We start from the raw sequence: 11,997 nt of genomic DNA on the forward strand, positions 1-11,997 counted from the left end.
TCATAAAACCGACTTATAGTATTAGGTTTTTTTTAAGCTAGAGCCAATGAAGTTAGACCTATTAGTGGAGTTAGACCTATTTAGATAGAACAAGCTGAAATATTTAAAATTCTTGAAACGAAGTTATTCCAGACAGCTGGTAGTCTGCGACACCTTCTTGGAGTTACTCAACCATTTCTCGTCAGTTTCTATTTTATTAACTAGGATCATCCTCCTTTTATTATCTTTTATATAGAGGAACTATAGTCTATTTTATGAACTTTTCGTAACTGTTTTCCTATCCCACAACATTCTATTTATATATTTAGAAAAGACAAAATAATAAAGTGACTTCTCCTTCCTTCGGCGCAAGAAAAAAAAAGACCTAACCTGCAACGGGACATATATATACTAGAATTTATTCATGTGGCATACATGATACGTAGAAAAATAAAAATTATATAACATACATCCACAAGGTACGCAAGGCAACGGGGTTTGGCACTTTGCACTGCTACAAATTATCATTATCATTATCACTAACTCTGTTTTAGTTCGTATACGACAAATAAAAAAAAGAAACGAAGAAAATAGTACTAATTAATTATTGGCAATAGCGAGCGTTCAGTCAGCTTCCTGGTTGCAGAAGCCAGAAGATGCAGAGCAAGCAGCCAATCGACGGTCGGACCGGACGGGCCGCTCCATCACTGCCGCTGCCGCCGTCGCCGCCGCTGCCTATAGACCTGCCCCCGGGCCATGTGCAGCAGCTTGGCGCGGTGGATCTTGCGGAACTTGCGGCGGAAGACGCGGCCGGCGATGAGGCGGCTCCACCGCTTGCAGACGAGGGAGGCGTTGACGAGGCTCGCGGGGTCGTCGGGCGGGAGGCGGATGAGGAACTCCTCGACAAGATCGTCCATCAGCGACGCCGCCGTCGGCATCATCATCTCTCCTCTCCTCCCTGGTGGCTGGTGGTGTGATGAGGAAAGAAGCGAGCTGGGCTTTACGGGTAAAATCCCTAAAAAAATACATGTGATATGGATGATGGGCCTGTAGCCCTTCTTGTACGTACGACGAGTTTAGGCCCGCCGAGATTTCCTACACTGTTTCACTTGTTGGGAGCCTGCTAGCCATACAAAGCCTTGAACTGCTGCTAGTTCCTGAAACAGTCAAGGAAAGGGACACTGTCGTGATGGATTCAGGATTTAATAAAACTCTTAAATCAAGTACAATTATAAAACATAGTGTGCCATAAATTGCTGTGCATGCATGCCCTGGTATTGAAAGAATTGTTGCCCAAATAAATTGGAAAAAGTAAACATTCTGTAAGCATGGCATTCAACAGGAACAAGTTCATATTTTAGGGGGAACAGCTTTGGTTATATCACCATGTTTCCAGTTTGGAAAGACTAACAACTTCTGGGGGGTATCAAACCACTGAAGTTGTTATTGCTTAAATCCCTACGGAAAGAGATAGGAAATGACTCAGGATCCCTATTCTATTCTCACAAGAACATGTATATTCCTCCATATCACTTCGGGCATGTATATTCCCCTATATCACTTAGGGCTAGTTTGTTGCTTTCAATCCATGTAGATTGAGTGTGATTGATTGAGTTTAAATCTCAATCAAGTTAAAAAATTTCATAATTTTTTCAATCTCATCTCATCCGTATGAGATAGGAATAATTGAATAAGGTCTTATTAGGGGCAAGAGGGGGAAAGGGTTAAAGGTTGCTAAAGCATGTAGAACAAGCTCAGAAAGCTCAGAAATGGTAACCTGCAGCTCAAAAAGTCAAAATATATGTCGTCCTAGGAAGTGAATTTGGTCAGTAAATGTTGCTCATTTTTTTAAGGCAACACTTAAACTGCTCCTATCGATTGCTTCTATGTAGAATGGCAGTGGTGTTAGAGGAGACTGTTAGGGAGTCTATGATATAAGGTGATTCATAGGAGTGTGTCAAAGGCAACTCCGTTTAGAACTCCCTTTGGAGATGCTCTAAGTTTAATCCTTATTCCATGTAATAAATGGCTAAAACGACAACAGAATAGGGTCGAAGTAAACTATAAATAAACACTGTGCTCTTGATAAAATATTCTGAACTCTAATCTGTTCCCAAGTCTGCACTTTGAAAAAGTTGATTGTGGGGCAATAATGACAACTCGAAGAAAAAGTAGTGAATAGATTAAAATTGCACCTAAAATGGTGGTATGGATGAGAATCTCTTGAAGAACTCATTCAAATCTAACATCCCAACTCACACGAAACCCAGTCACAAGCAATCTACTTTGCACCATTTAATTAGCATTATTACCACAAGGGGGCAAATGCAAGATTTTAAAAGCGCGCCTTCTTTTTTTCACATAAAATTCGAATGCGAATCCTGAACAACCAAGGAAGTAGAAGAAAAAAAATTACAAACAAACAGTTACTACGCTCAGCACGGCTATTGGCAGAGCAGCACCAAGATTAGTAATAAGTATTGTCCGCCGCTAAACACCGTTACAAAATTTGGCTCGGCTCCCGGCACTCCACGTCACCACCACCATCTACAACCATCTACAGCTCGTCGTGGTCGTCGTCAACACCGCCGTCAGCGTCACCGCCAGGGGCGCCGCCCGACCGCTGGTACACGGCCGACACGATGGGGTTGCACACGGCCTCCACCTCCTTGAGCTTCTCCTCGTAGTCCTCCTTCTCGGCCGACTGGTTGTCGTCCAGCCACTCCAGCGCCTCCTTGAGGGCCTCCTCCACCTTCTCCTTCTCCTCCGCCTCCAGCTTGTCCGCGAGCTTGTCCTTGTCGCCCACCGTGTTCTTCATGTTGTACACGTACGTCTCCAGCTGGTTGCGGGCGTCGATCCGCTCCTTCACCTTCTTGTCCTCCTCCGCGAACTCCTCCGCCTCCCGCACCATGCGGTCGATCTCCTCCTGGCTCAGCCGCCCCTTCTCGTTCGTGATCGTGATCTTCTCCGACTTGCCCGTGCCCTTGTCCTCCGCCTTCACGTTTAGGATACCGTTGGCGTCCACCTCGAAGGTCACCTCGATCTGGGGTGTGCCCCTGCACAGTTCATCAGACAACACTGGATTCATTCGTCCATTCATCAAAAAGAGTAATAATTTATCTCCGGACTCCGGTAGCTGCTCACCTTGGAGCTGGCGCAATGCCGTTGAGGTCGAACTTGCCGAGAAGACGGCAGTCCTTGGTCATACTGCGCTCACCCTCAAAGACCTGTATTTATGGATTACAGGACAAAACAAACAGGTCATTACTACCAATCCCGCAGCTGACAATGGAGAATTCAGGCAGCAGAGGAGCAGTAACCGTTACCTGGATGGAGACAGTGGTCTGCTGGTCCTGGTAGGTGGTGAACACCTGCGACTTCTTGGTCGGGATGACAGTGTTCCTCGGGATCAACTTGGTCATGACTCCACCGACGGTCTCGATACCCAGGGTGAGGGGAGCCACATCAAGGAGGAGGATATCTGCATCAAGGCAAAAATCACACTTATGTAAGCAGAATGATCACTTACCAAAAAAAACACCTACCAGTGGCAAAAGAGCACAAAAAACATGAGCCGAACCTTTGGTCTCGTCACCACCCTCGCCGCTCAAGATGCTTCCCTGCACAGCGGCACCAAAGGCAACAGCCTCATCAGGGTTGACACCCTTGTTGGGCTCCTTGCCGTCGAAGTAGTCCCGCAGGAGCTGCTGGACCTTGGGAATCCTGGTGCTTCCACCAACCAGGACGATCTCATGGATCTGGCTCTTCTCAAGGCCAGCATCCTCCATGGCCTTCTTGACAGGGCCCATGGTCTTGCGGAAGAGGTCGTTGTTCAGCTCCTCAAACCTGGCACGGGTCAGCGGCTCCGAGAAATCGGTCCCGTCAAAGAGGGACTCGATCTCAACACGGACCTGGTGCTGGTTGCTGAGGGCTCTCTTGGCGCGCTCGGCTTCCCTCCTCAGCTTTCCAAGAGCACGGTTGTCCTTGCTGATGTCCTTGCTGTACTTCTTCTTGATCAACTTGATGAAGTACTCCATGATCCTCTGGTCAAAGTCCTCACCTGAATGAGGAGGTGATACAGCTCAGTCATAAATAGGCAAGTTACAGTGCAAGCTCACAGGAAATGTGCTGATAGATCATGCATGAAATATATCAACAATAATAGCAAGTGTGCCCATGTACCTTCTAATGACAAATAAATATACAGTGCGGATTCATTCATTTAAAAAAGTGCATGCATGCATCATAAACTTGAATGCATATATAGCCTGTACAATAATATCAATATATTTGGCAACATAACCATTCAGACTCAGATCACCGAATCCTATGAATATATGGCATCATCATGCAATTTAATACATGTCAAACATAAGCATCTGGTAATAAGATAATAGTACAATAATCAGAAGTATTTCATTGTCGTAGTGCATGGGATAGCTAGATAGTTTTAATGGGAAAATTCTCTTACCTCCAAGATGAGTGTCACCATTGGTGGCCAGCACCTCAAACACACCGTTGTCAATGGTCAAGATACTGACATCAAAAGTACCACCACCAAGGTCAAAGACAAGGATGTTCTTCTCGCCACCCTTCTTGTCCAAACCATAGGCAATAGCAGCAGCAGTTGGCTCATTGATGATCCTAGCAACATTGAGGCCGGCAATGACACCAGCATCCTTGGTTGCCTGCCTCTGCGCATCATTGAAGTACGCTGCAAAAAAACACAACACAAGGAAGTGAGCCGCCACGTTTTTACATAACAACTACTAGAGGTAACCAGCAGAATTGTTCAGTTACTAACCAGGAACAGTGACGACAGCATCATTGATCTTCTTGCCAAGGTATGCCTCAGCAGTATCCTTCATCTTGCCAAGAATCATGGCACTGATCTCCTCAGGGCTGAAGACCTTGTTCTCCCCATCCTTGATCTTGACCTGAATGTAGGGCTTGCCATCCTTGTTAATAATCTTGTAGGGAACAAGTTTCATGTCCCTCTGGACTTCCTTGTCCGCGAACCTAAATAAATGGGGCATTACTAAAGTTAAGACGCCAGAAATAACCCACAACGAGACGAAATTCAACAGAAGTAACTGTAGGAGAGAGGTGTTACTTTCTTCCGATGAGACGCTTGACGTCAAAGATGGTCCTCTCAGGGTTGACGGCTGCCTGGTTCTTGGCAGCCTCACCGATGAGCCTCTCGCTATCGGTGAAGGCAACCCATGAGGGTGTGATACGGTTACCCTGGTCATTGGCGATGATCTCGACATGACCGTTCTTGTACACACCGACACAGGAGTAGGTGGTACCGAGATCGATACCGATCACGGTCCCGAGCTTCTTGGTCTCCTCTTTGGCAACTGAAAACGCGAACAAGGATCCTGCATATATACAGATGAGTAGTGAGTAAGCGACACTGATCATTTGTTATCTCTGAAGTTACCGGCACACATACAGCAGCAGCTGTAATGTAGTGTAACTGAGGCAGCATTTGACATCAGTAAAGCCAATTCAGACACAATTCCGATTGTTCCACTGAATCTAAATGCTTTTGGTAATAGTCTGCATAAAAAAAACTAGACGCCTACATTTAATTCAATTATAAATTGTATGAGTGGATGTTTAGAGCATGAAATGAGAATCACACAGTTTGCTCCATACTATTGTTAACACTCACTTCTTATACCATGATCCCGATTGAACCAATCACGGATGGAGGCAGCAAAGAGTAATGAAAAAGCTACGTAATGTGTGAGCCCAGCCAGAGGTTAAGCAACTCAGTTTCGTGGTAGGGGGATCTGCAACACCCACTCCCCAATTTGTGATCTAAAATATAGACTCACTCGCATACAAACATATCTCACACAGATCCAGCTCGAGCAATCTCAGGGCACTCGTAAAATCTAACCCCAAGCTCCAGATCTCATGCCATAACATATCTCACAGTAACATAAATAAAACAAGCAAAAAAAACTCATGGAAACAGAACCGCACGAGGCGACGGGGTCGCATGGTAGGTACCTGCGAGCAGGACGCCGAGCAGGAACGCGGATCCGCGAGCCCGATCCATGGGCGGCACCGGCACCAGCACCTCGACGCTGCGCGCGCGCCTCGCCTTCCGGAAGCTCCTGGATCAATCCTTGGTTTCGAACTGCTGGCTGACGTCTGACGAGTCGGGTGAGAGAGTCTGCGTCTGTCTGATGGAGAGACGGAGACGGAGGGACGGCTTTTAAACCCGGGTGCCTCGAGATCTCGCTGCGCCCGTCGCGTTGGCCGATACGTCACGAGTCTGATCTGGACCAGTAACAGCACGACGCGTGGACGCCCGAGCCAATCGCGGGGTTCTCTGTGCTGGGCCGTCCGCGGCCGTCCGTCACGTCCATCCGACGGCCTGAATGGCCTCGGACCACGCGGAGTCGCTCCATTCGTTGAGTCGCGTGGCGGGGCGGGGAGCGGCCGGGCTCCTCTGCTCCGAGTGGTCGGGAACGAACTGGAAGTCTGGAACCGCGTCCGGGTCGTGCTACCGGTGAGTAGGGCTGGACCAAAAAAAACATATAACCTGATATTCGAATCTGAAATATTCGAACTTAAATCTGGAATACTCGAAGTCTAAATGTTATTCAGAGATTTTCGGTTGCAACTTATAAAGTCTGAATTTATTTCGGATAATTTAAGCACCACCCTCGAGTATCTGTTGAATGTACTCAAAACACTAATTTAATAATTGTTTTTTTTACCTTATTTCATATGTTGCAAGACTAATAACAAAGGTAGTCTCCGGACGAAACTGCCGATGTACATTACCTGATGTGTGCGTATTTGATGAAGCTAAATCTATATCTATACTACTCTATTAAGAGTGTAGTGTCAACGTCCACACCCTCCCATGCCTACACTATCGGTGTTTGTGATCCGACCGCGCACTAAGTGGATACCCGCGCGGTGCTTTTGGGCAGGACGACGCCGTTGATCGCAAATCGATGGTTCGTGTTATAACACGACGGAATGACACACATACTTATATAGGTTCGGGTTGCGTAGAGTTGCGTAATACTCTACTTTTTTTGGTGATGCTGATATTGAGGAGAGGTTTATAAGTTGGGAACTGTGAGTGCGATAGACTAGGATCAGATAAAATGGTAGGGGTGTTGGAACTTGCTCTCCTGAGCGAGTTGATCCAACAGGGGAGTAAAAGTGGTGTAAACGGGGCTACAACACGAGATGGCAATAGCTCTGTTAACCTAACCCCTCACGGGTATTGTGCGGGGGTATTTATAGGTGCCTGAGTGCCCAGCGTCAAGGATTAAGGACGCATGTGCCCTCAGGAGCCTAGGTCCTCCCGGAATATTCCCATTAAAGCAGGGTTACAGACTGTAATAATGGAAGAACCTTTACAATTTAGGCCCGTAATGCGCGACAACGGCGCGGGGCCCGTTATGACGGGCCGGATTGTACGTGGGCCCTCACGCTGGACGACCCCGCGGGAAGGAGCAGCCTCGCCATGGGTCTTCGTCCTTTAGTTGCGTCGGACGAAGGGTGCTGTCCGTCAGTCGTCGTCTCCGTTGGTGCAGCGAAGACTGGCGAAGACTTCGAGCGAAGGGTAGCGTCTACGCCTTCGCCCCAACAAGGGGTACCTCCCGGCCTTATATACTTAACCAGGAAGGGTTATCCCGTAGATGCGTTGATAGCTATCTAATTGTTTGTCTCTTAGTTTGTAGCAGACTATATCCCTTCACATTCGGAGTCCTTCTCGCCCATCCGTCAGAGCTACCGCCGAGGGCTTAGTTTTTCAGGTGATCATAACCGTGGCGCCCGATACGCCCACGCCCCTGCAGCGTTTAACTCGGGCGTTGGCTTCCATCTGCTCAGATCGAGCCTGCTCGGCTTGGCTGCATTTAGCTGGCTCGTCCCGTTGGACATCTCAGGAGAGAACCTACCAGGCGGCCCATGACATGTTTTAGTGTTTATGGGGCCCCGGGGGATATCTATCCCCCACATCCGCCCCGCCCCACCTCGCATTGCTAGCCCTTGCCCTCGCCACGCACGCTCCGAGACAATATCGTGATTCCCTCTCTCGTGCTCCCCTTTCATCCTCGCCCACACGCTGCGCTCCCCCTCCATCCTCGCTCGCATGTGCTCCACCTTCTAGCCATCGTGAATGTCGCCCTCGTCTGCCTTCCATCCTCGCCCCACGCCACGCCCCCTTCCATCCTCGCGCAGCCGTCAACCACTGCTGCTCCCGCATGGCGTCACCGGCTCATAGCCGCATCCGTCTCTTGCACCTCGCCCACCGCACCCACCGCCTACACCACCGCACGTAGCTCATCCTCCCCCGCCGCACCGTCGCTCCAGGTGCCACCATCACTGCTATCGCGCGCGCCGCCAGGGCCGCATCTCTCGCCATCAGTGCCCATCCGAACACCGTTGCTGCCTCCACCTCCACGCCTAAGCCGCCGAAGGAGTTCAAACCTCCTCCGAAGTTCAAGGCGTCTGATCCCAAGAGGTTCAATTTCAAGTTCGGCTAGCAGAGCAGCGTTGCCTCGCTCGTCATCCCCCTCCGCCTCGGCACCAGCTTCTTCGTCCTCGAGTATGCATCACGCCTTCTCTCACCTCCATGGGAGACGCGGTCATTGCTTGCCCGAGGCCAACCCCGGGTGGGATACACAGTCACGTCTCGCCCGAGGCCAACCCTGGGCAGGAGACGCAGTCACAGCTCGCCCGAGGCTGCCCTCGGGCGGGAGACGTAATCACTGAAAGTGCAATCAACCCTAACTGATGGTTTTGGTGATTTAATGACAAAACAAATAAGGGTACTAACAAGTTTGCTCCTAGTGTATACTCAGTATCTACAAAAATTAAAGGAGTTACAACTTTTGTTGAGAATTAAAAAGGGAAGTCTCAAGGACAAAGCAAACACATCAATGGTGCTTTGAAAATACTCCATGCGACGAACATGTAAAATTTCATATATATCTTGAATCGTAAGATCTAATTCTTCCTTAATAGTTTTCTCATAGGTGACAGTGTTTGCTATAGCTCAAGCCTCTAAATTCAAAAGCTATTTCGAAAACCAAAATTCTTTAGACACTCTGTGTACAACTATTGTTAGGATTGAGAAACGAAGAGTGTTTATGTTGAAAAGCAGTTGAGCTTTATCAGCTTAGTTGAACTTTTTCAGCTGAGTTAAGCTTTTTCAGCTGTGTTAAACTTCTTCAGCTGAGTTGTGCCTTTTCAGTTGAGTTGAGCTTTTTCAGCTGAGTTGAACTTCAACTTTAACTGTGAAACTCTCTGACCAAAACTAGTTGAACTGAGGTTTCTCTCTTAAAACATTCTGGTCAAAACAGTTGAACTAGTCCCCAGGGGCGGTTCAACCGGTCACTAGGACATCTACCCAGTCTGACCTGCATTCTACCAGTCGGACTGGCAGGCTATCCATCAGCTGACACCAGGGTGGTTGAACCTGAAAGTTCCCTATGCCCGGGATCAGGATCTAGATGTTGCCTAAAGGGGGGTGAATAGGCGAATAATAATTATCACTATAAAAACTAGAAATTCTTACTCTACTCGAAGGCTGGATCGCAGTGGAATGAAAGACCCTTCGAGTAGGTTGTAGCAGAATTGAAGTTCCTGTCTTAAAATATCCTGCACTTCGAAGATAGCTTGTACCAAATATAAGTATTGAAGTGCAGGTACAAAAAGCAAATAAGACAGAGAAACAGCACAGAGTAGAGCACACAGACACAGGGATTTATCCCGAGGTTCGACCAAGCCTGAAATGCTTGCCTAGTCCTCGTTGGAGTTAGCCACACCTTGGCTTGGAGTCTATTTCAACTCCTTCCTCCGTTTGCTCAGATCTGTCAGTGTGACAAATAGAGCCTTCCACTATGTTGATATCAGTTACAACGATGTCGTGGTTGCTTACAATCTTCTCGATAGCACTCCGGCAGAGTAACAATGCGCTCAAGATTTTGCTCTAGCTCTCAGCAGCACTTCCCCTCTCTCTAAAGGCTTATAACTTTGCCTCTACACAAACTAGAGAGATACACAAGAGAGGGAGAGAAAGAATTGATCCCAATGATGTATGGACTTGTTGGCTGCTCTTCTATCTTTATTGGAGGCGCCTAGGGGTCCCTTTTATAGTCCCAAAGGGCCTAGGAGCCGTTGGAGCTTCATTTGGTAGGCAATTCTTGCCTTCTGTCGGGTGGCGCACCGGACAGTCTGGTGCACCACCGGACATGAACAGTGCTTGTCCGGTGCCCGATCTCCTTCCTTTTCTGGCGAAGCCGACCGTTGGACCTTCAGTCCCCTTGGCACACCGGATAGTCTGGTGCGACCAAGTGACCGTTGGCTCGGGCTAGGTGTCGCCCGTTGATCGCGCTACCGACCGTTGGCCGCGGGCGCTGATGGCTCACCGGACAGTCCGGTGCACCACTGGAAAGTCCGATGAATTTTAGCCATGGCACCCTCGCCAATTCCCAAGAGAAGCATGTTTGCTGCTGGACCAGCCACCACCGGACAGTCCGGTGCACCGCAGGCTGCAACAACCTGGCTGGTTTTCGCCATCCATCTTCAATCCATTCTCAGTTCTTTTATCAAGGTTCCTAGCACTTAGAGGAATATGTTAGTACCAAAAAACAATTCACTAAGGCTAGAGTCATACCTTGATTCTTTGATTTGCATCTCTCATGTGTTAATCACAATAACATGTGTTGGACTCTAAACTATCAAGTCAACTTGACTTGATCTAGATTGACATATCTGAGCTCCAACACCCTGCAAAGGTCACATAGAATATATCCAAACATAGTAACAACCCAAACTAAAGATCAAGGTGAACTTAGCTCTTTTGGGCTGCTTCCAGTTCTGGTTTTGACACTGCTCCTCCTTCTAGTGACCTTGTTCACTTCTTGAGCTTGATCTTGAGCCTTATGACTTACACCACATAACTATAGATGTTACCTCATTGGTTGTAAGTCATGTCCTTATGTAGTGATCCTTGATGCGCCATAACTTTTCTTAACTCGATCAACCTTGACTTTGCAAGTCTTCTTCTTCACCCTTGGCTTTGGGTTCCTCAGCCTCTTTGACCTTCTCCCGTGCACTCGGTACCTTGAAGCTCTTCTTGCCTCCATCCTTGGCTTGATCAGTTGTCTCTGAGTTATGCACATCGAGTCTCAATTAATCAATGTCCATCTTACTTGTTATGTCCATTATCTATAGATAATCCAGTCTTTGGACCATCACACTTGTTCACTTGTGTTGAACCCTGTTAGCTTTGCATTAAGCACCTGTTCAACACTTAGCACACTTGTTAGTCCTTTAATTGGGTTGTCATCCAAACACCAAAACCCACAAGAGATCTTTCAAAACTGGTGTCATATCAATTTGACCAGACTGTCCAGCAGTCTGCCAATCAGACTGTCAGACAGACTGATAGTCAACCATGGCGGTTGAATCAGCCCTATGGGCGGTTCAACCGGTCCTCCACAGAAAAATCGAGCCCAATAGCTCTTTTTGAGGAGAGTCTATAAATACCCCTCACATCTCGTTCCTCATAACTGCTGGTCGCCCACACACTTATTGTTCACCTAACTTGAGACAAAGGCACTCCCTTTCTCCCTCTCACACCCGATCTAGCTCTCAAATCAAATCGATTGAAGGAGGCCCTTTGTTGTGAGGTTTGTACTTGTGCTCTCGGATTTAGTTTTCCTATCCCCTCTCATTCTCATCTCTTGAGCTTGTTGCAAGCACCTCTTGTGCGATATTATTGTTCTTGAAACCCTAGGGTTTCTAGACAGATTGAGGTTGCTTGGGAGTCTCCAAATTTGTGGACGACCCTAAGAAGTTTGTATCCCTCGATCTTGTGAGAAAGTTTGAGAAAAGAATTCCTTGACCTTGGTGGTCGGGTTGTGGAGGATTATGGTTGAAAAATACATGGCCCTTTGTGGGATCCTCAACGAGGAGTAGGGCACCTTTGTGGTGTGGCCGAACCTCGAGATAAAATCTTGTGTCTTTTGT

General features: G+C 47.8%; 2 protein-coding genes across 2 annotated transcripts; both read right to left on the bottom strand.

Annotated features, from left to right (window-relative positions):
* Nucleotides 1-391: 391 nt before the first annotated feature.
* Nucleotides 392-957, bottom strand: LOC100279176 (uncharacterized). Its single transcript, NM_001329105.1, has one exon. It carries the CDS (start codon nucleotides 921-923, stop codon nucleotides 684-686), a length of 240 nt encoding a protein of 79 aa, NP_001316034.1. The 5' UTR covers nucleotides 924-957; the 3' UTR covers nucleotides 392-683.
* Nucleotides 958-2,317: 1,360 nt separating this feature from the next.
* On the bottom strand, nucleotides 2,318-6,146 carry LOC732808 (Binding protein homolog 1). Its single transcript, NM_001291796.1, has 8 exons — nucleotides 6,001-6,146; nucleotides 5,093-5,360; nucleotides 4,784-4,998; nucleotides 4,451-4,693; nucleotides 3,560-4,039; nucleotides 3,306-3,460; nucleotides 3,124-3,206; nucleotides 2,318-3,035 (listed from the first exon to the last, which is right to left on the bottom strand). Exons 1-8 carry the CDS (start codon nucleotides 6,047-6,049, stop codon nucleotides 2,537-2,539), a joined length of 1,992 nt encoding a protein of 663 aa, NP_001278725.1. The 5' UTR covers nucleotides 6,050-6,146; the 3' UTR covers nucleotides 2,318-2,536.
* Nucleotides 6,147-11,997: the final 5,851 nt, after the last annotated feature.

Source organism: Zea mays, chromosome 5, assembly GCF_902167145.1.
Source record: "Zea mays cultivar B73 chromosome 5, Zm-B73-REFERENCE-NAM-5.0, whole genome shotgun sequence".
In the NCBI taxonomy this organism is placed as follows: domain Eukaryota; kingdom Viridiplantae; phylum Streptophyta; class Magnoliopsida; order Poales; family Poaceae; genus Zea; species Zea mays.

What these genes read in the sequence shown, in the direction of transcription:
- LOC100279176 (NM_001329105.1), bottom strand. Translation starts at nt 923, where the DNA reads ATGATGATGCCGACGGCGGCGTCGCTGATGGACGATCTTGTCGAGGAG.
- LOC732808 (NM_001291796.1), bottom strand. Translation starts at nt 6,049, where the DNA reads ATGGATCGGGCTCGCGGATCCGCGTTCCTGCTCGGCGTCCTGCTCGCA. An exon ending in GCTCGGCGTCCTGCTCGCAG is followed by an intron (nt 5,361 to 6,000) that starts GTACCTACCATG and finishes GTATATATGCAG; the next exon opens with GATCCTTGTTCGCGTTTTCA. An exon ending in GGGTGGTGACGAGACCAAAG is followed by an intron (nt 3,461 to 3,559) that starts GTTCGGCTCATG and finishes GCCTTGATGCAG; the next exon opens with ATATCCTCCTCCTTGATGTG.